Raw genomic sequence first — 22,152 nt, forward strand, 5'->3', positions numbered from 1 at the left:
GAATGGTTTCAATTTCCTCAACACTTAGTTAAAATTAATCTAGATTTGCTTTCATTGTTGTTAATTTGAATGAAGGATTTGATAAGTATCGATTGATGGTGTACCTCCACTCATACTTTTGGTAAATGGATGATTTCCATTTCACCGTGCAAAGTTAGTCTGAGCCCGTCCTCTGTGCATCCCAACATCTTAATCATAAGCACAATCCATTGAAGATTGCAGCGGCTTTGTGTAGTTGTCCCTAGTGTGGCGAAGCAAAGTTTGGTTTCTCGAAAGCACCCGATTGATACCGTCTCCGGAGTTCGTAGGATTAGATTAGCTTTCTCAAACCCTATCTCTTTTCTCCTTTTTTTTGAAAGTCTAAATCCCAGAAAAAAGAAGAGCCTAAAATTGCTAAATCCGTCTAAGTCCAGCAGTTCAAGACAGTTGTTAAACGTAAGTCCCCCTTGAGATTTTCAGCATACACTACCCAAGAAGCTATTCCACTAAAGTCGCTTGTTCGCACATATAGACCTTGGAATCAGTAATGATTTTTCAGGAGAGGATAGAATGCCTTCAGGTATCCTATCCTAATGTTTGGTAGATGATAAAACAGACACCAACAACTAGCAAGCCTACACACTTCAGATTTTCTTATGCCATTATATTCTTTTGGCTTCCAGTGCAATGATCACATGAAGCAATTGTCCCTTGACCTAGTAGTCAGTGTGGAAATGTCATTCTTGTTCTTTGGCATCAACAAGGGTAAACAATATAACTATGTATCTACCTCTACTAGCAAGCTTAGACACTTGAGATTTTCTTGTGCCATTATATTCATTTGGCTTCCAGTGCAATGATCACATAAAGCAATTGTCCCTTGAGCTAGTAATTAGTGTTGAAACGTCATTCTTGTTCTTTGACATCAACAAGGATAGACAATATAACTATGTATCTGCCTCTACTAGCAAGCCTAGACACTTCAGATTTTCTTGTGCTATTATATTCTTTTGGCTTCCAGAGCACTGATCACATGAAGCAATTGTCCCTTGAGCCAGTACTTAGTGTCGAAATGATACTCTTGTTCTTTGGCATCAAAAAGGGTTGGTTGTGCATTGATGCTCAAGCAAGTTGCAACATTTGGAGCAATGCTTTTTTTTTCTACATGACATTCTCGGTCATTGTGTGTCAACCTTGTAATTACTGGACCATTGTTTCCTTTCACTTTTTTTTGGCTTTCCAAAGATAGAGTTTTAGTTGTTCATTCACCCCTAGCTTAGGTATAGGTAGTCCACGACAAGGTAGTTGTGTGTTGCAAATTATAAGTATTTCCTGAATATTTTTTGAAAGTGTAAGTAGCAAGACAAAACAAGGATTTTTTGTTTTTTCTTGGCTTGTTCCTTGATCATAACATCTTATTGATAGGATTTCCCCAAAATTTCACACAATAAGCACTCCATGGTGATTTGAAAATATTGATGAAGGCCGCTAGTGTACTTAGGACTATTTAAAGGTCTATTCCACAAAGATTCAAACATGCATAGATTTCATGGAACTTGTCTCGACTCTTTATAATTCAGAAGTAACAATTACTTTTTTCTCAACACTTTGTATCTCTTCTACACATCACAGTAGTGTTTGAGAAGGCAATATTTAAAACATAATACCTCAATGAACTCGGATGGTGTACCAATAGGTTTGAAATCGCTCTATTACTTTGCACTAACACTAAGAGATTTCTATCAATAAAGTACCACAATGGATATTTTCACTCTTACTTTGCACTAAGATATTTCTATCGATGGAGTACCACAATGGATATCTTCACATTTGTTAAGATGATCTTTTCTACATTTCAACATTTATGAACTTGTTGACAACATAGTATGCCTCCAATTGTGGAAGCCAATCGTCCAGTGCCTTGGCATCAATTTTGCCTTGCAACAACAAGACATCAAGATTGACTTGCACCTTTAAGGGACTTGACCTAAAAAGAACTAGGAATAACCACAAATGTTGTCATGGGAAATACAAGTTGCCACATTAGGTCATGGAATTGAGAGAAAATTCTATCATCTATTCTTCAAGATCATGGATGAGCCTTTGGACTTCTACTGAAACAACTTTCTTTTCATCATCAATCATCTTTGCTTTGTATGCCTTTTTTCTGATAGTGTACAAGTTATTCATGCACAACCAGAACTTGTTGCGGAAACTGACCAACAAGATAGTTGCTTCTGAAACGAAAAACAATTTTTTCATCATCAGTCATCTTGGCTTTGTATGCCTTTTATCTAATACAGCGTACAAGTTAATAATGCACAACTAGAACTTGTTGCAGAAACTGACCAACAAGATAGTTGCTTCTGAAACCAATTCTCTAGATCAGTATGAAGGTCACACAAAGAATGATATGGGGATGGCAATGTGTTCTAATTTTCATAATCCGTACAAGCACAAAATTGAACAAAGAATAATGCACAAAATAAGTAGAAGATGAATCAACTTAATTTATTAAAAAAGACAAGAGATGGTAAAATAAAGCTTATGAGTACAATGCCAGACATAAGCCAAACTCTCTGATTCTCGTGTGTCAAATCTTCCCAAGAGTTGAATGGTGTTTGTGTTTCTTTGCATCATCTACGTAGACTTATGAATTGAGTGAAATATAATGTTACAATCAATTTACAAGAACAAACAGTTACAAAGACTCTTCATATTCCAACCATTACATCTTCCTTAATTGTGGCTGAACGTGAAATATGAAGTGCAAATAGATGGCAGGGACCCCATACCAATGATGTGGCTATGTGTAATGGTTGTGTAGCCCAACATGTGAGAAGTGCAGTTCACAGCTTTATTTTCACAAGGTGCAAATTTCACGATATTCAAAGTTAGAAGAAGATTCCCTTCATAACTCACAAAGTAGGCTATAAGAGAAGCAAATAATACTTAGGAAGTTGTGAACCTGACTCTAAGATGCTTTGTTACAGCTCAGATCACCAACCTTAAAGGTAAACTTAATATTTACAACAAAACACACAAGGGAAACTTGAGGCATTCACTGTTATTCATGAATTGTATTACTTAAACATTTTTTGTGTTTACAAATACAAGTCTAAAAAAATTTTATGCTTGATGGCCCACATGAAATCATATCATGATATATATGAAATAATTTTGATGTGTATCTGTTTATGCAAAGCGACAATGTTCATATCATATCTTACAATGGAAGGAATGATAATGCTGACCTGGGAACTTGTCATCCTCAAGTGTTCTGAAATTGGAAGCTTTACTGTTTGAATGCCTTGATCTTCTGCTTTCTGCATGGTTATTCCTTTAAATCTATTGCGGTCCACAAGTCCACCAATAATATAAATTTTAGATGAATCCAGTTCTTTAACAACATTTTCTGAGTCTGCAGTAAGATAGACCAGATTATCCTTCCGCTCTTTTAATGCTTCAATATAGTAGCACTCTTCCTTTTCAACATGCCAATTATCAAAGCCTGGAACTTTCTCCAGCCTGCTTTTGATTTTCCCTCTACAACCAGTCAGCCAGATATGTGCTGGCGTTGAAGATTTTTTGTTTGCTGCATAACAGTACATGATCTGCTATCCAACATTAGTGATATATATTTTACCAATTTTTTAGAACTTCAAGTAATATTGCCAAACATAATAACAAATATTCATAGTTAACAATGTCTCCTATCAATGCAATAGCTTATAAAACAGTGGAGGAAACCATAGAAGAGACATATAAGTTTCATACTGCCTAATGTTAGTGAGATTTAATAAGCTTCTTAGTTCCAAGAACACATTTCTTTATTTGTCCCCACTACGACAGTAAATTAGAACTTCAAAGATTGTATGTAGCCAATGGAACACCTACAATGTACAACAGTAAACTGTCATTAAATTTCATAACAGTTATCATTTTATTACAATTTTCTTGTACTGCACTAGAGTTCAGCATAATTGCACAACTGAAAACCAACCCACATGAACTACATAATGAAACTGGTACTTGGACTAATCCCAAATATGCCTTGGGAACAAAGAATCTGTAGATGTGCAACCTTAATAAAGTAAATGATGAAACACATTTTCTTCTGGCATAAACCCCATATAATAATATTATGCACTATTACAGAGATTTTGCAATCAAACTTTGTTCATAAAATAATAATAATATTCAAACAAAAAAATCAAAGCAAGCTTGGGGAATTAATTTTAAAACTAAACACTGATGGAACCAATCGTCTAGGCAAATAAACACTTTTAATTGGTCCTAGAACCATAGAACTAGTCTTCTAAACAACTAAACACTTTTATTTGATTCTACGGTCATAGAACAGGTCTTCTAAACAACAAAACAGTTTTAATTGATCTTACAGACTAGTTTAGCCTAAAGGACATTAGAAGTCATCTCATCTCATCTCAATAACCCTGGATAAGATGGTCAGGATTCCCTACACTCGTTATATTTAACTGGCTGTTCCCTCAGACATATTACTGTTGTTTTTGTAAGTATTAGTACATTTATTACTTCTATTCGCTAAGCTCTTGTCCAAAGGTTGTTGCACCTATATGCATGATTATATCTGGAGTACAGAGGTTCTATGATATTTGTTGCCTAGGGAGGATCTAACAAGCTCTTTTTATACCAGAAGTAGCAATGTATTTGACTTGTTTCATGAGTCATAAGCAATACAAGGACTGAATTGTTAGCTTAACAGTTTGGCCTGCTCAATTTTCCTTCATATCTAATTTGGCACTTAATGCATGCTGTATTTCGCTAGCCTCTTCCTTAAACCTGCATTACATTTGCCAGTTTAATGTAAGAAAGCCCATCTTTTATTCTACTGTTTTCAAGTTGTTGGTGGTCTTTTTGTTGCAATGCATTCACTACTGGAACACAACGCTAAGAAAAGATGCCATGTTCAGGTTTCTAACAATGCCACTCACCTTGTTTTCTAGAAAAGCCACTGGCAAGGCACATTTCATTTCAACCAAGACATCTTCTACATATTTTGTCTTCAATAGCTTACTACATATTGCAACCCTCCTACCAGCAACCAGGAATTCTCACTTTAAGCTGTTGAGGATCAAGGGTTAAAATGCTACCAATTCTTATTAGGATGTCCAAATCCAAATCTTGGTCATGAAGAATCTCCCCATAAGAGGATCAAGCAACAATTACCAATAGCCAGGCAATCTCATTGACCTGAGGATTACACCTAATCACAAGGGGAATCACCCCGGCCCTGCAAACAGTAAAAGCCAAAAGTCTCACATCACAAAACTGGAATGAAGGTTTGCCTACTCAATTTGGTATCGACTAAACATAAGAATGAGAAATACAATCTTTATTGAGGCAAAAATAAATACAAACAGTAATTCAATTAAAACAAAAATAACTTGTGCCAGCTTAAATGCACTCAAGGTCTTATGATATTGGAAGGAAATATTCCTTGTCTGGGAGGAGAAACAGTTTTCCTTGTTTTTCCAACGAGAAATTTTACCCAAAAGCTGCATCCCTGGAACAGATATACTCAATAGGTTTCTGAGTTGAAGACCATACTGAATTTTTTCAACCAGATCAGAAATTGTGAGTACAGTATTTGTGTTTATTCCGTATTACTCCTCGGCAGGCAAAAGACACAACAAATAAGGCCACAAATCCATCTTAAATCACATCTTTAATCAGATTAATAATCATTCTCCGTCCCTAACAACATGTCCACTGAGAAATTGCAATAAACATTGACAATGCACCAGAATCCTCTTCATAGTTACTGGTCTTGACAGAAAAATATTATAGCAATAAAGCACTTTAATTTATGGTGTTGGATTTCTATTTATGGAATTCAACATGACCCCAATGTCTCTTATTTTCTTTTGATCATAATACCTTTTTTGGAAAACTTTTACAACATCCTACCAGGTTTTGGAACTTTGAATAAGGCCACAAGTTGTGTTACTATTGGAAGACTCTTATGGTCGAGTATCCCCCTATGTTTTTTAGCCCATTTGTGACACACTACCTTGAGCTAACCCTAGAGAGCATTGCAAAAGTCTCATACACTTACCAAGCTTATCTGCAATCACATGAGGATGATGTGTATAATGTGCTCTTTCACAAATGACAAGGAGCTAGTTCAACTGAGGGTGACAAGATTTGCTATGCACTTATTTGCATCGTAGACTCCTTGCTAGTAAAAAATGAAATTGAAATAAATGTTTGTTTCAAATGAATGGATGGAGTCTAGATTCACAATTCAAAATGATGGCAAAATAGTGGCACAGTACATTTTTCTACAAGTTTTTGGAATGCAACTATGTAGATTATGGAATTTTCAAAGCTTCTAGTATCAGTTTTGATGCTAGTGATGGGGAGAAATCCTCAATGGCCTATTTGTATCAGGCCATTGTTAGGGCCAAGTAGGTGATGTGAAGTAGGATGGAACCCATTGTGGGACATAATCAATAGTAGATGGGATCAACAAATGTGATCCCCTTTCCATGCCACTAGATGCTATATAAACCCCCAATGTTGTTGTATGGCCCCCCATTCAAAAATTAATGTTGAGAACACACAAGACCTATATAAGTGCATATAAAAAATGTTCATTACCCTAGAAGAGTTTCATGAAGTTATGGCAGAGCTAACAATATATGGGCAAGCAAGGGTTTTTTATCAAGTATGGTTGTTGTGTAAGGCAGGAAAACCTTTGAACTAAGTAGACTCCATGAACTTTTGATAATCTCTCTCTATTGTGGACATGTAGTTTAAGGTGTTAAACTTTTTGTAAATCTTACATGATATCATCTCAAAATAATTTGTATTTTTCGATGCAATGATGGAACTTTTGTGGCCAAGAAGCCAAAGATCATTACTGGATAGCAATGAACATTTTGAGCCAGACATGTTGTTCATCTACTTGTGGGTGTACTTGGAGCATTTTTCAAGACATAAATTCCAAAAAACACAACCATCTAACATAACAACGAATGAACGACTTGGTGTTTGTCCATCACAACTTCCAGCTGAGCTAAAGAAAGCTCAAGATTAGAGTTTTGAACTACTTACAATCATAATTATAAATCGGAATCATCGTTTTTCTACTTTTGATTGCCAAAACTAATTTACATATAGACAAAATCTGGTACTGTTGAGGAAGACCAGCCAATTGACATCAACAAGATTGATCTGGAATATTCCTAAATAGGGATAAAGGAAAAACAACAATATCTCCAAAAATATGCAACAGAAAATTCTGAAATTTTATTTGCAAATAAAAAACCAACTCAGATCTAGGCTCAGAATATTTATTTGATTTTTCTGCTAATTTAAAGAAATTTCTGAATATATCTGAATATGAAATAGTTTCAGAAAACACACTAAATCTGCCCAGAATTTTCAGAAAACTTACATTATTTTTTTCTTATTTTTCTGAGATGAATATGACCAGCAGTATGCACATTTATGCTCAAATACCTCAGAAATGCCTTTGAAACCCTAACCGCCCTTGTCAAAACCAGAACTAACTCTCACAATGACGTCCCACTTGTCCTTGTTGATGTTAGCTTCAACTTTGTTATAGGTTGTCCAAATATGATTATGTTAACTCTGAATCACGCGTCCAAAATGGCCTTCAAACCTGATAAGAATGTGCAACCTTGGAAATGGGCTATGGCATCATGGACCAAAGCCCTTCCACCGAACCACACTCTCGTGACTAGGGGGAGCCCACACATCTCTCTGAAACCAATGATACTAAAGAGTTTCAAGCCTCAAGCCAAAGATTGCAGCAGCAATAGAGAAAAGTCTGATCACATAATGAGCTCCAAGAGAACCCTAGAATGTTATATAATGACTCCCAAAAGAATGATTTAATCTAAGCCATAGATCCATGGCAAGTCCAATCCAATGATCCAAATAAAACCCTCAAAAACAAGCCAATAGGCTCCTTGATTTCCAACGCCCCCTTGACCCTTTATGCACGTCTCTTAAGTCATTAAACTCAAAAGGGGGAAATAATAAGTCTTTAGGCTGAGTCACTTAAGTTGGATAAAAAGACATGCCTACAACATAAGAATAGAATAGAGAACAAGACAAAGACTCTAACACTTGCCCAATGATGCTCTAAGTCCTCTTCCTCTTGGGTAATCCAAGGAAAGGACAGCCAATGCATACTTAAGCCTCACAGCTTGAGTTGGGAACATTAAATGATCCAGATTTTGAATGATGATGTTCTTAATGATGGTGATGATTACGATCTCGTAAGGAATGGAACTATATGATAGTTGTGTGGTTGAACAACTCAAAAGAGGCTCTAACCCAAGAGCTTCAAAGTCAAGTTCTGCAACCCTACAGTGTAGCTCTCTTCATAGTAGCAAAAGAATCATTGGCTGTCTAATTTTTTGGAACTTTGCATTCAATTTGCAGGCTGACTTTGTACAAAGTAGATCGTAATTGAGAATTTGAAAGCTCTTAGCATCAAGTTATTATTTATGCAATGGTAATTGTATATTAATAAAGAAAACGGAGTTTACAATATATAGGCAGTTACATTATGATGTTTCTGAAAAAAACAAACATAAACAGAAGCCAAAATAAGAAACTAACTAAACTAACTAAGATGACCATTAAAGAAACATTACATTATTTTAATACCCACCCTTAATGCTCATTATTCTAGCTTCTCTACGACAAGGATGCCCCCTTCTCTTCAAAACACTCTACGACATGAGTCTGCTATTGAGACCCTCCCTGATGCTACAAAACTTCTAGAAATGACCAAGATAACCAAAATCCTTCCAACCTGATGTTAGGAAACAAAACTGTCCTGCCCTATAGCCAAAGATACCAAGAATAGCTTCTCAAACTGAAACCACGATTTTGAGGAGAAAATTGCCAAACCCAAACTACTTCATAAAAAAAGCCAAAATTTTGTTCAAAAATTGCCAAAAACTTTTGCAGATGAGTACTACGACCCAAAACAAACTGCAAGAAACCACAATTTTTGCGGAAAAAATCACCAAACCCTTGATGTGATGCTGAGATCACCCACGAAACAGCAATTTTTTTAAGGAAAAAATTATAAAACCTAACAGTAATTTTTTGAGGAAAAAAATATAAAACCTAATGATAATTTTGAGGAAAACATTATAAAACCCAAACACGATTTTTGAGAAAAATCAGAAAAAACCCAAAAACAATTTTTAAGGAGAAAATTGAAAAAACCAGACACGATTTTTTAGGAGAAAATCAATCAAAACCATACGGTATTTTTTGAGGAAAAAAATTATAAAACCCAAACCACACAATTTTTTAGGAGAAAAATCGATCAAAACCCACAAAATACCACAAACCCTCCCATGTTTTTTTGTGGCAAAAAGTCAAAAAACCCTTTTACAAACAAAATTATGATTTTTGGGAAAAAAATCGCACAAAACCCATGAAAAAACACCACATTTTTTCGAAAAACGTGAAAAAACCCATTGCTCCAAAAACCCTAGCCATTGTAGAAGAGCAAAAACCCACGATTTTTTGTGCAAAAACCCTAAAAGCACGAATGCAGGCTTGAACATCAAGAAAATTGTGGCTCCACAAAACGCGAAAGAAACAAAGGTCTTGTAGGAGAAACGCGGGCTCGAAAAAATTCAAAAGAAAAAGTCGCACAGAGGAACAAAATGGCGCAAACGCAGGCCTTGTAAGACGAAAAACGGTGCCAAAACAATTTGCCCTTCCGTCTGCAAGTCACAAAAAAAAAAATGTGGGCCATTATTGTGAAAAGCAGTATGCGATTCTTCAATCTCCTCCACAAATTCTAGACTAGAAAAAAAAACATGAGTTTACAAAACCCTTGAATTGAAAAAACCGCTTCACAATTTGCAGTGAATAAACAACCTTCGATTTTGTTGAAAATAATCGAACTAAAAACCTCAAAATTATTTAGGATCAGACCACGAATTTTTTAAAATTAAATTTGCTAAAACTTAAAGAATCCCATTGACCCACTCTGATACCATGTAATGGTAATTGTATATTAATAAAGAAAACGGAGTTTTCAATATATAGGCAATTACATTATGATGTTTCTAAACGAAACAAATGTAAACAGCAGCCAGAATTAAACTAAGTAAGATGACCATTAAAGAAACATTACATTATTTTAATAATTTAAGCACTTTAAAGTATGCATCGTGCAATGCGGTGTAATCAGCGATATGAAAATGACAAACATCTTTATTCCATAATTCCTTGGCTAAACTCTCAATTTTATTTGCTCTCTCTGTCTCTATGATATTAAAATGCCATCAAATTTAAAAATCAGCAGGTTTTCTCCTTTTTTTTTGTTTCTTTACTCTTTTTTTAATCCAATTAAATCTCAATTTTTGAAAAAATCTTTTACTTTTGATTCGCTGATTTTTTCCCTAAAAGTTTTTGCTGATATGGGCCATCCTTTAGATGTGCCAAATTTATAGGAATTGTATTGTTAGTACGAACACTAATATTCTAAAGAGCACACAGGCAATATTGAGAGGGGGGGCAGCTGGGTGAATCAATATTGCAGAAATTTAACCTTGTTAAATTCTGAAATATATAAAAACACAACAAGAGCAAGCACAAAGACAAATACATCAGATATCTCATGGAAAACCCTTTCGGGTAAAAAGCCACAGCATCAAATAGCTTTCATTAATAAGAAATGGGCACCAACCCAGATTACAAAAGAACTAATAGTTTTTTGAGAGCACCAACTCTCTGAAGAACACACCCTGCAAGATGAAGCACCCACTCCACCTGAAAGAGGCACCAACCTCAAACTCTTCTTCAAATAAGATTAACTCCTTCAATCCCTTCCACAACTCTACTAAACTTCCTTAAACCATCGTTAACCCAAAACACAGCTGCACACACACACTCAGAAAAAAATTATTCTCTCTACTACAGCACAAAAGAAGAACACACATTTTATATATACTACACTCCCATCACTGTGATGTTTCCAGATTTAGCTGAGTTAATGAAATCTTTCTATATTGTCCACCTTTTCAGTCTTATGGACTCACTGTTATATTGATATGCTGTGCTGAAGGAGAACGATGCCCACTTTTGAAAATAATATCCAACTTACAAAAACTTCAACCTTTAATCCCAAAACATATCTCTGCACAAATACTTTTTCAGACCATCAACTCTACAACTTCAAACTACAGAATCTCCTTATGCAATATCAAGAATTTTCTACCCCTTCAAAAACGTTATTCCACCTCATACAGAAACTTATTTGGAATACCCTTTTTCAAAATCCCCAAAACCTGAGCTTCTAGAATTAATTCCATCAATAGCGCGGCCCAGTAATTGTGCACACGACACTTGTTTTTGCCAAAACAATAACCATCTTTTTGTGAAAATGATTTTTTTGAATATGGAGACTTCAACACACTCAAAGAGGATATGATGTCACACTAAAACTGCACCATAATAAAAAAAAATGAGCTGCATAGTCAAAGAAACGACTCCATCCAAAAACACAATGACTCCCATCCCGCCAAGAGTTTTTCAATATATCATCGCACAAAAGCTTTCATCAGATTTTTCAATCTCCCAAAGCGCAACGGCTGCAAGTTGTATCTCATGATGTTTTTTTGAAAGAAAAACATAACTCCTCACCAAAATCCCATCACACCCAACACCTTAAAAACCTTTTTTTAACAAGCAATGGTGCATTTTTCAATCATCCGCTAAAGAGTCACCTGAAACACAAAAAAAAACATCTGCTCCACTCTATCAGCACACTATCCATTTTGGAAGAACTTGTGATAGCCAAAATAGCTGCATACTTAATTTGGGCCACACGGCAGCTATTAGACTCTACCGGCATGAGAGAGAAACCAAAGAATTAATTAACAAAAAGAACACGATCTGGCTGTAGCATCCCTCCTTTTTTGGCAACAATAAAAATCCAAACAAAAATAGTCTTTCATTTGTATGTTACAAATCAGTTCCAGAAATAGCACACCATACTTCTTCACGGCATGCCCACACGGCTTATGAGGATTAAGACTGAAATGTATTAATGAATACGTTTTTTATTAGCAGCATACACGATATTATAATTCCAACCATATCACCAAACTTCCACTTACAATAGTGGAAATATAAAATTTAAACAAACCACCATTTAAACAAGTAACTTAATACGATTCCAAAGAGTCATCAAGGGATAAAAAATCATATTTGAACACTTAGCTGATGATGTGGCATGAGCAGTTCACAAGTAAGCACACAAGTTGCTTAAGTAGACACACAGCTAGGTGAAGCAGACAGGTAGCTAACTCAAGCACCTCAAGCAGACAACCAAGCAGCTCAACCAAAAACTCTATTGTTCAAAGTAAAACAATGACATCAATGACAAAATGTTCAACATATTCTATATCATGACATTTGATTTTGTAGGAACTGTATTGTTAGTATGAACACTTGTTTGTTTGTAATAATCAAATAAATATGAGTATAATCAAATGTCATGATATAGAATATTATAGTGTGAGGGATTTGTAATATTGCTGCACAATTATTTTTCAATACAATTATATTTTTGTTTTAAGAAGGATTCTCTAAGGTGGTTGCTTGCAGTTGGAGAGTGTGAAAGGGTCCACTAGCCAACCTATCGGTAATTATTCTGCTTATGTTTGTGTATGTGTTTATATTGTGAGTGCTAATGTTTGATTATGTATTTAATTATTGTAGTTTAGTCTTTTAATAAAGACTGATAAAATTACTTTGTATGTGAAGCCAATTTGGTTATTTACTTGCAATAGTTGCTTTGAATTCCTTTAGCTTTGTCATGTGGGAAAAAATCGGCAAACTAAAAGTATAAGATTTTTTGAAATAATTGGGAATTAAAAAGGAAAAAACCGAGAAAATATTGGATTTTAAAAAATTAATCAATGTTGAAAAAGAGACAAAAACTAATTGTGTTTAAACTCTAAGGGCGTGTCCATAACATAGAGATGTACAGAACAAATAAAAGACAGTTTAGCCTATGAATTGTCCAAATGAAAAATTTGTCTAAAATAACAAAATGCAGTGTAGTATGTAAGCTTTGCTACTACATGATTCTTTGATAAGTTCTATATGAAGTTGATAAAGTTATTGCTAAGTTAACAATAAAATAGTTGAATGATATGCTAGTAGACCTCTAGTCTTGTTGTATGATGTGAGTAGATGGTAAAATGTTACTAACAACACTAATTTCAAATTATTATTAATGTCAAAAGAATGTTTAACATAGAGACTATACTATTATAACAAACTCTGATAACTTTAAAAACTTAGTGAGACCTCTAGACAAATAAAATAAACATGTCTGCATTCCAATAGGATAAAAGAAAAAAAGAAAAAAAAAACATTTTATCATTGTGAAATTTTCAAGTAGGAAACTTCAAAGTGTTGATTGTAACTAGGGGTGTAGGGGTTCGGATTGCCTTAAGGCAACATCCGAAACCCCTTTAGGACCGGGTCCTACCCTAAAATAATGTGACCCCATCCTTATTCACCATGCCACGCTAAATAAATTCCAAAATAACTTTAGCACCAAAAATAATAAGGAGGCCGACTTAAAAGGAATAAAGATGCATATAAGTAAATGACAATTTGCAAGTCATTTCATCAAGTTTAATCACATCAAAAAGGCGATTTAGCTCTGCTGTGTGAACTTAAGGAAAAGTGCGAACTTATTCAGCTTGGTGTGAAATTGCCCAAAGGGACATAGTAGATTTTGATGCAAGACATTGAAGCATACAAGGACAGATTTGATATGTGAAGATCAGATTCAAGCTAAGTATTGTACTTATATTTTAGAGGAGAATATATAATCTGACCTATGGGTCTTTCATGCTGGGTTTTTCCTCCTTGGAGGTTTTCCCAGGGTATGCTTGTTTGTCTTCTATTCTATTTCTGATTTATGTTGGCTTACTAAATATTGCAAATCTGATTACAATCTAGGGCACAATTTAATCTATGTTGGTTTACTAAAATACTGCAAATCTGAATACAACCTAGGGCATAATCAATTAGATAAATCTGGTTAACATACCTAGGGTTTAAAATAACATGGTATCAGAGCTCTAGGTGGCACTAACTTCTGATTTTAGCAAATCAATTGTTGCATATAGCTGTTGTTTGTGTTCAGATTAAAGATGTCAGGTTTGAAGGCTGAAAATAGGCTTGAGGGAGCCATTGATTTTGCTGCTTGGAAAGTTCGTATTCTGTTGATCCTTGAAGAAAATGACCTACTGAAATTTGTAGAAGAAGAAAGGCCGTCTCCTCCAGAAGATGCTGAAGAGCTGAAATTGTTCAAGAAAGATTCCCTCAAGGCTAGAAGGATCATAATTGAGTCCGTCAAGAACCATCTTGTCACTATCATATCAAAGTTCACATCTGCCAAAGAAATGATCAAACACTTGGAAAGGATCTATGAAGTCAACAATCTCAGCAGGGCTCTTGCCCTAAGACAGCAACTTCTTCACATGAAAATGAAAGAAGAAGACTCAATCATAGCCTACTTCATGAAGATCAATGAACTAAAGGACAAGCTAAGCACTCTTGATTGCCAAATCTCAGATAAAGACCTTGTTATGATTGCATTAAATGGTCTACCAGATGAATGGGAACCATTCATTCGTAGCATTGGTGGAAGAGCCGATCATCCCAACTTTGAGCGTCTTCAATTTGATTGCATCGAAGTGGAATCTCGAATTGAGGTAAGAGGAAAATTCAAGAACTCTCTCAAAGATAATCATGTTCTCTTATCTAAATCTAGGAAAGGTGGTCATTGGAAGAAAGAAAAGAGAAGCAAAGATTTTCGATCCTCCTCCTATGATCCAAGGAAAAAGTCAAGAGATTCCTCTCACATTCGTTGCTTCAAATGTGATAAGTATGGTCACTATGCCAGAGATTGTCAAAATGACCCAAAGGAAAGGGAAGCTAACTTAAATGAAGTTGCCGAACAAAGTGAAGACTACCTTCTTATCTCTGCTCTTTCCAGCAATGTTCCTACGGACAGCAATACGTGGATACTTGACAGTGGTGCCTCCAGACACATCTCAGGATTTCATGAACATCTCTCAGATCTGATTGAAAAAGACACCAATCTTCATGTAGTAATCGGTGATGATGCTCGATACTCGGTAAAAGGTTCTAGTACTACCTCTTTAAAACTAGATTTTGGTATTTCCTTACAACTCTGTGATATTCTATTTGTACCTGGTATTAAAAGAATTCTTATTTCCATTTCTGCTTTAGAAGATAAGGGTTTGCAAATAGCATTTTCTGAAGGGAAAGTACTCGCTTGGTCTAAGAAATCTAACTTCAAATCTGCTCGTATTATTGGAAATAGATGTGATAGTTTATATAAGCTTGCAGCTAATCCAATTCAAGCTCTCATTCATGAGACCCCTGAATCATGCGAGCTATGGCATAGAAGATTGTGTCATCTTCACTTTCAAGCTCTTCCCACTCTCGGTAAAATGGTCAAAGGTATGCCTAATCTCAGTTTATCTCATGATGATGCTTGTAAAGGTTGTGCAATGGGTGAGAATGTAAAGAATCCTTTTCATAAAAGCGATAGTAGGGCTAAAGAAAGGTTAGAGCTTATTCATTCAGATTTATGTGGTCCTATGTCAGTAGCATCTCCTAGTGGTTTCCTATATTATGTTATCTTCATAGATGATTTCTCTAGGAAAACATGGATCTATTTTCTTAAAACTAAAGAGTCTGAAGAAGTCCTAAACAGATTTAAAGAATTCAAAGCCTTAGTTGAAAATACTACAGGAAATCGAATTAAATGTTTGAGGTCTGACAATGGAGATGAATACACCTCAGGTAGTTTCTATGACTTTTGTGTTAAAGCAGGAATTAAGAGGGAGTTCTGTGTTCCCTACAACCCTCAGCAAAATGGAGTTGTTGAAAGAAAGAACAGGACCATTGTTGAAGCTGCAAGAGCCATGATACATGATCAAGACTTGCAACCTTCCCTATGGGCAAAAGCATCCAAAACCGCAGTTTATATTCAAAATAGATGTCCTCATCAAGTCCTAAAGAATGTGACACCTGAAGAAGCCTTTTCAGGAATCAAACCAGACATCAGTCACCTAAGGATATTTGAAAGCCCTGTGTATGTTCATGTGCCTAAAGAAAAACGAACCAAGCTGGATCCATCTGGAAAGAAAGGCATCCTAGTAGGATGCAGCGAATCTTCCAAAGCCTTCAGGATCTACATTTCAGGTCAAAGGTATGTTGAAGTAAGTAGAGATGTAACTTTTGAAGAAGATATTGCTTTCAAAAGATCTAAAGGTTCATTAATCAACAATGATGATATGGTGATGAAAAAACAAGATTCAATTGTTGATGCTAACCCTGAGTTACAGGAGGAGTCTATTGATCTTCTAGATCAGGAAGTTCAGAATGACTCATCAGAACCCATGCAATCTACTGATATACCTCAGGATATTGTGGTCTGCAAGAAGAAACCACTTTGGGTTAGAAATACAATTCAAGATGTTGAAGGGTTTGTTGCTCCCAGAGGAACCTTCAAAAATAGCAAGAGTGTCCAAAATCACGCCAACTACATTTCTGTGATGTGCAATATAATTGAGTCTGAACCCCACAATATCGGAGAAGCTATGTCCCATCATGCTTGGAAATTAGCCATGGATGAAGACTATGGGTCTATCATCAAGAATGATGTTTGGGACATCGTACCCAGACCCAAAGGTAAATCTGTCGTTTCCTCTAAATGGTTGTTTAAAATTAAACATAATGCTGATGGTAGTATTGAAAAATATAAAGCTAGGTTTGTAGCTCGTGGTTTTTCTCAAAAGGAAGGAATAGATTATGAAGAAACCTTTGCCCCTGTTGCTAGATATACCTCTATTAGGTCTATAATAGCTATTGCTGCAGCCAAAGGTTGGGAGTTGCATCAAATGGACGTTAAGACAGCCTTCCTTAATGGTGTCATTGAGGAGGAAGTCTATATTGAGCAACCAGAAGGTTATGAAATCCATAAAAGAGATTCTCATGTTTGCAAGTTGAAGAAAGCTTTATATGGGCTCAAACAGGGTCATCGCGCTTGGTATGAAAGAATTGATAAGTACTTACTAAGTTTAGGGTTTTCCAAGAATGATGTTGATGCTAAAATTTACTTGAAAATTTATAATGATGATATGCTTATTTTAGTCTTGTATGTAGATGATTTATTTCTCACGGGTGAAAATAAATTAATCATAAGATGTAAAAAGGAATTAGCATCAGAATTTGAAATGAAGGATTTAGGTCTAATGCACTACTTCCTAGGGTTAGAAGTATGGCAAAGAGCTAATGAAATCTTTCTAAGTCAGGGAAAATACACTATTGACATTTTGAAAAGATTTAGAATGATAGATTGTAAACCTATGCGTACTCCTATGGAATCTAACTTAAAGAAGTTAAGTGTTTCTGCAGCTAACTCGGATTTTGCAAATCCTTTTGAGTACAGGCAGTTGATTGGCTCCCTTATGTACCTAGTCAATACTAGGCCAGATATCTGTTATGCTGTGAATGCTCTCAGTCAATTCATGAGCTCACCTAAACATGTTCACCTGGTTGCTGCCAAGCACATTCTAAGATACCTACGTGGCACGATTGGTTATGGGCTGAAGTATTCACTTAATACCCCAATCCTCCTGAAAGGCTACTCAGATTCAAATTGGGCAGGAAGTGTCAAGCACAGGAAAAGCACCTCAGGCATCTGCTTCAACTTGGGCTCCGCAGTGATCTCTTGGGCATGCAGGAAGCAATCTTCGGTAGCATTAAGCACTGCAGAAGCTGAGTACATTGCCGCATCTATTGCATCCAGAGAAGCAGTGTGGCTTCGTAAGCTCCTTGTTGGATTATTTGGTCAAGTCAATGATCCTACCACCATTCATTGTGATAATCAAAGCTGTATAAAGATGTCAGTAAATCCTGTATTTCATGATCAGTCCAAACATGTGGAAACACACTATCATTACATTCGGGATATGGTGCAGAGAGGCGCCATTCATCTAAAGTACATTAGCACAGATGAATAGATTGCTGACATCCTCACCAAACCCTTATCCAGAGTGAAGTTCGAGTACTTCAGAGATAGACTTGGTGTCATGGAAAACGGAACCCTGATTGAGAGGGAGCTTCAATCTCAGTGACTATTGGTAGCACTTTGAATCATTCTTTGCTTGTGTGCAAGAATGAATTTCATCCAATCTATGCTTGTGTGCTAGATGGATTATTGTAATAATGTAAAGACCCACTGGTGTATTACACTTTCTATGCTTGTGTGCTAGAACCATCCTATGCTTGTGTGCTAGGTGGAAGATGTAATTCTATGCTTGTGTGCTAGATCCATTCTATGCTTGTGTGCTAGATGGAACTTAAAAGGTTCAGATTATGTATTCTCCTCCTCCCTAGTTAAGAGGGAGTGTTGATTGTAACTAGGGGTGTAGGGGTTTGGATTGCCTTAAGGCAACATCCGAACCCCTTTTAGGACCGGGTCCTACCCTAAAATAAGGTGACCCCATCCTTATTCACCATGGCACGCTAAATAAATTCCAAAATAACTTTAGCGCCAAAAATAATAAGGAGGCCGACTTACAAGGAGGTCGACTTAAAAGGAATAAAGATGCATATAAGTAAATGACAATTTGCAAGTCATTTCATCAGGTTTAATAACATCAAAAAGGTGATTTAGCTCTGCTGTGTGAACTTAAGGAAAAGTGCGAACTTATTCAGCTTGGTGCGAAATTGTCCAAAGGGACATAGTAGATTTTGATGCAAGACACTGAAGCATACAAGGACAGATCTGATATGTGAAGATCAGATTCGAGCTAAGTATTGTACTTATATTTTAGAGGAGAATATATAATCTGACCTGTGGGTCTTTCATGCTGGGTTTTTCCTCCTTGGAGGTTTTCCCAGGGTATGCTTGTTTGTCTTCTATTCTATTTCTGATTTATGTTGGCTTACTAAATATTGCAAATCTGATTACAATCTAGGGCACAATTTAATCTATGTTGGTTTACTAAAATGCTGCAAATCTGAATATAACCTAGGGCATAATCAATTAGATAAATCTGGTTAACATACCTAGGGTTTAAAATAACACAAAGAATATATCATCCAAATAAAAATCTAATCAATTGATAAAAGAGAAACCATTTCTCATAACTAAGTAAGAATATGGGCATAAATTATGCATTTTCAAAGATTCAAGGTACAAACCAAGTCACATTCAAAAACTTTGCAATTAAACCAAACCTTCAAATTAAGACAAAGTACTAACTCATATGAAGTAGAAGTAGAAGATAGACACAAAACACATTTTAGGATAGATATGCGTAATATCAAAATAAGCAAACAAAATCACAATGACCGAGACTTTGGTGTCACAGAGATTGGACATCTTGGGGCAATACTGGGTTACATATAAACATCAAGCTGATATTTTTATGCAGGCAAGGGTTTTTGTAATACAACTTGAAAGAATGACAAAACGTTATGAAAAAAAATATGATCTACAAATAACATTATCTCTTCACTTCTAGTAATGAGATTGTGTAAAAAATGAAACTATAGCATTGTCATATTCATCAAGCGAAGAAATGATATGATAGAGAGCCTAAATTAGCATTAAATTCATGCCATTTTGCCGAGTATAAGGATTATTTCTTTCCAGATAACTAATTTACAAGGCTATCACTGTAGGAAAAAATAGACCATCAAATATTGTTTGAACCAAATAACCAACCAATCTTTACAGTAACAATTTAGTTGTGTAGAAAATCAAGATAAGAAGTAGACACAAAATTAAACCATGATAAAGTAGACATATAATATGAAGTGGACACAATGAGCTAAAATATAACCTCAGAATATAGACCGTTCACCTATCATAATAGTAAAATACTCTCTTTGGATGTAAGCCTCACCAAAATAAAATAGATTTAACTCTTTTTATCTTGTTAATTTATATTGAAAGATCCTTGTGATGTGCACATTGAAAAGTTTATTTAATATTCGATGTAGATAAGAAATAGACACAAAATTAAACCATGTGTGATAGCATATTGATGGTATAAACAGAAATCCTAGCATCTGAATATAGATAATATAAAACTATGATAAAGTAGACACAAAATATGAAGTATGAACAGCGAGCAAAGATATAACCTAGAAATATAGACCATTCACTTGTCATGACATTAAAATACTATCTCTTTGGATGGAAGCCCAACCAAAATAAGATATAGATTTAACGTTTTTTTATTTTGTTAATCCGAATTGAAAGATCCTTGTGATGTGCACATTGAAAAATTTATTAAACAATTTATTCATCTATTTGTATGGGCTGGTTGAATTTTGTCTAATACTATTTATATGACATAAGTTATAAAATGTATTTGCAACAGTGTTACAGCAAAAAATTCTGTCTTTGATTCAAATGCACTGCTTCTCAACTACCTGCAATTTGCAACTACTTGTGCCTTCATTGCATGTCCTGACAAGCTTTGAATTGTAGTTGTGCCCTAAAAATATCACACAACTGCACTATTCATAAAACACCATTTTGGAGGTTTTGAGGGTTTCACAAGTTGGCAAGAGATTGATTAAGGTTTTAGATGCAATTTAAATGCAAACAAATTGTCGAAAAATTGTAGTCAATGATTTTTTTAAAAGGGGATTTTTTTTTTTTTTGGGGGGGGGGGGGGGGGGGCGCAATTGTCTATGGGATAGATTCACAAAAAATCGGGTATGATCAGGATTTTTTTGGAGATTTTTGCTTCTCTGCTACTACCCTTATTGATCTTTTTCTTAGATAAATTTACATTCATAGTAGATACACTTAGTTCAATCACTTTCACCTCTTATGCATATACTTTGCTTGACACGATAATAATTATGCATTTCTAGATTGACAGAGGACCTTTCTGATCCTCGTGTTTTCGAGAAAATGAAATTGAAATATTTCAGTTGGATTAAAATTGATGAACAAAACCAGAACTAAGGTAAACACAGGCTCCTGTTAGTCCAAACAATGAGCATTAGCCTGCAAATCTTATCATACTACAATAACAGCCACAAAGACCAAGTAACACAACTGCTCCAATACTAATTCATGATTAGTACGGATATTCCATTACTAGTTCATCAACACAAATTGTAACTTATAAACTTGGTGTGTTATTGCTATGCCCTTCATGATGCAGGCACAGAAGGTTGGTGCACTGCCATGGCCACCACTCGAGGGGAGCAGGGCGAGAGGGAGATGAAACGCAGATTTATTTATTATTTAGTCATATATTTATTTTCTTTGGTGTTGCTTTTAACAGAAAGTTCTACATTATTCACCAAATCTTGGGCACTCAACCCAATTCTGACGTCTTCTAAAAATGTGCCTTTCCCTTTTTTTTGTTTGAGTTCAGAGATACAAGTTAATTTTGGCAGGCATCTGCGACTGTGGAAGTCTCAGCAACCTGCAAAGAGCATTTGGTAACACCATTACTTATTAATATTTATGAATTCTTTTTTTTGTCTTCTTTTCGTTTGTTTGCCGCTTATCAAGTGGAATGGGTTTAGATTCTTGGACCCTTATTGCAATATTTGTCGCAATGTAAGGACAAGAAAACAAAATAGTAGACCAACAGGTGAGATGTCTAAGCCAATTAGTGGAGCATCTGGTGATCCAAAAAAAAACTTGATGAAAGAGGCTTTCTTTTGATTGTTGTGAGCCTTAGATACCTGGACATAAGTGTAGGAGTGGGGGCAAGGCCCACAAGATTGAGGTCTTTGTAATGTCCCTGCTAAATCTGGCCTGAGTTTTTTCAGTTTGAGTTGTTTGGCATTTTGTCAAATACTTGGCATGCATTCACCTTGTAGACTGATTTTCTGAGTTTGGAGTGATTCTTGGAAGTTGTGTTGATTTAAATGCACTATTTTCTGATTTGGTTTATCATAATAGGTTTGCAAATATAGAAATGAAAAGCAACATTTATATAGCATGAAATACAAACATGACTCATCAAATATTTTCCAGAAATTAAGAACTTAGTCAAAAGTACAGATCACTCTATCATAACA

At 35.4% G+C, this 22,152-nt stretch overlaps 1 protein-coding gene across 1 annotated transcript in view; it reads right to left on the minus strand.

Moving 5' to 3' along the window:
• Positions 1-22,152, minus strand: part of LOC131075086 (tRNA (guanine(9)-N1)-methyltransferase) — a 92,089-nt gene that overhangs the window by 46,905 nt on the left and 23,032 nt on the right. The window contains exon 2 of the mRNA XM_058011901.2: positions 3,234-3,593. Coding sequence (XP_057867884.2) covers positions 3,234-3,593 — 360 coding nt within the window. The remainder of the gene's footprint in view (positions 1-3,233; positions 3,594-22,152) is intronic.

Source organism: Cryptomeria japonica, chromosome 3 (genome assembly GCF_030272615.1).
Source record: "Cryptomeria japonica chromosome 3, Sugi_1.0, whole genome shotgun sequence".
NCBI classification, from domain to species: domain Eukaryota; kingdom Viridiplantae; phylum Streptophyta; class Pinopsida; order Cupressales; family Cupressaceae; genus Cryptomeria; species Cryptomeria japonica.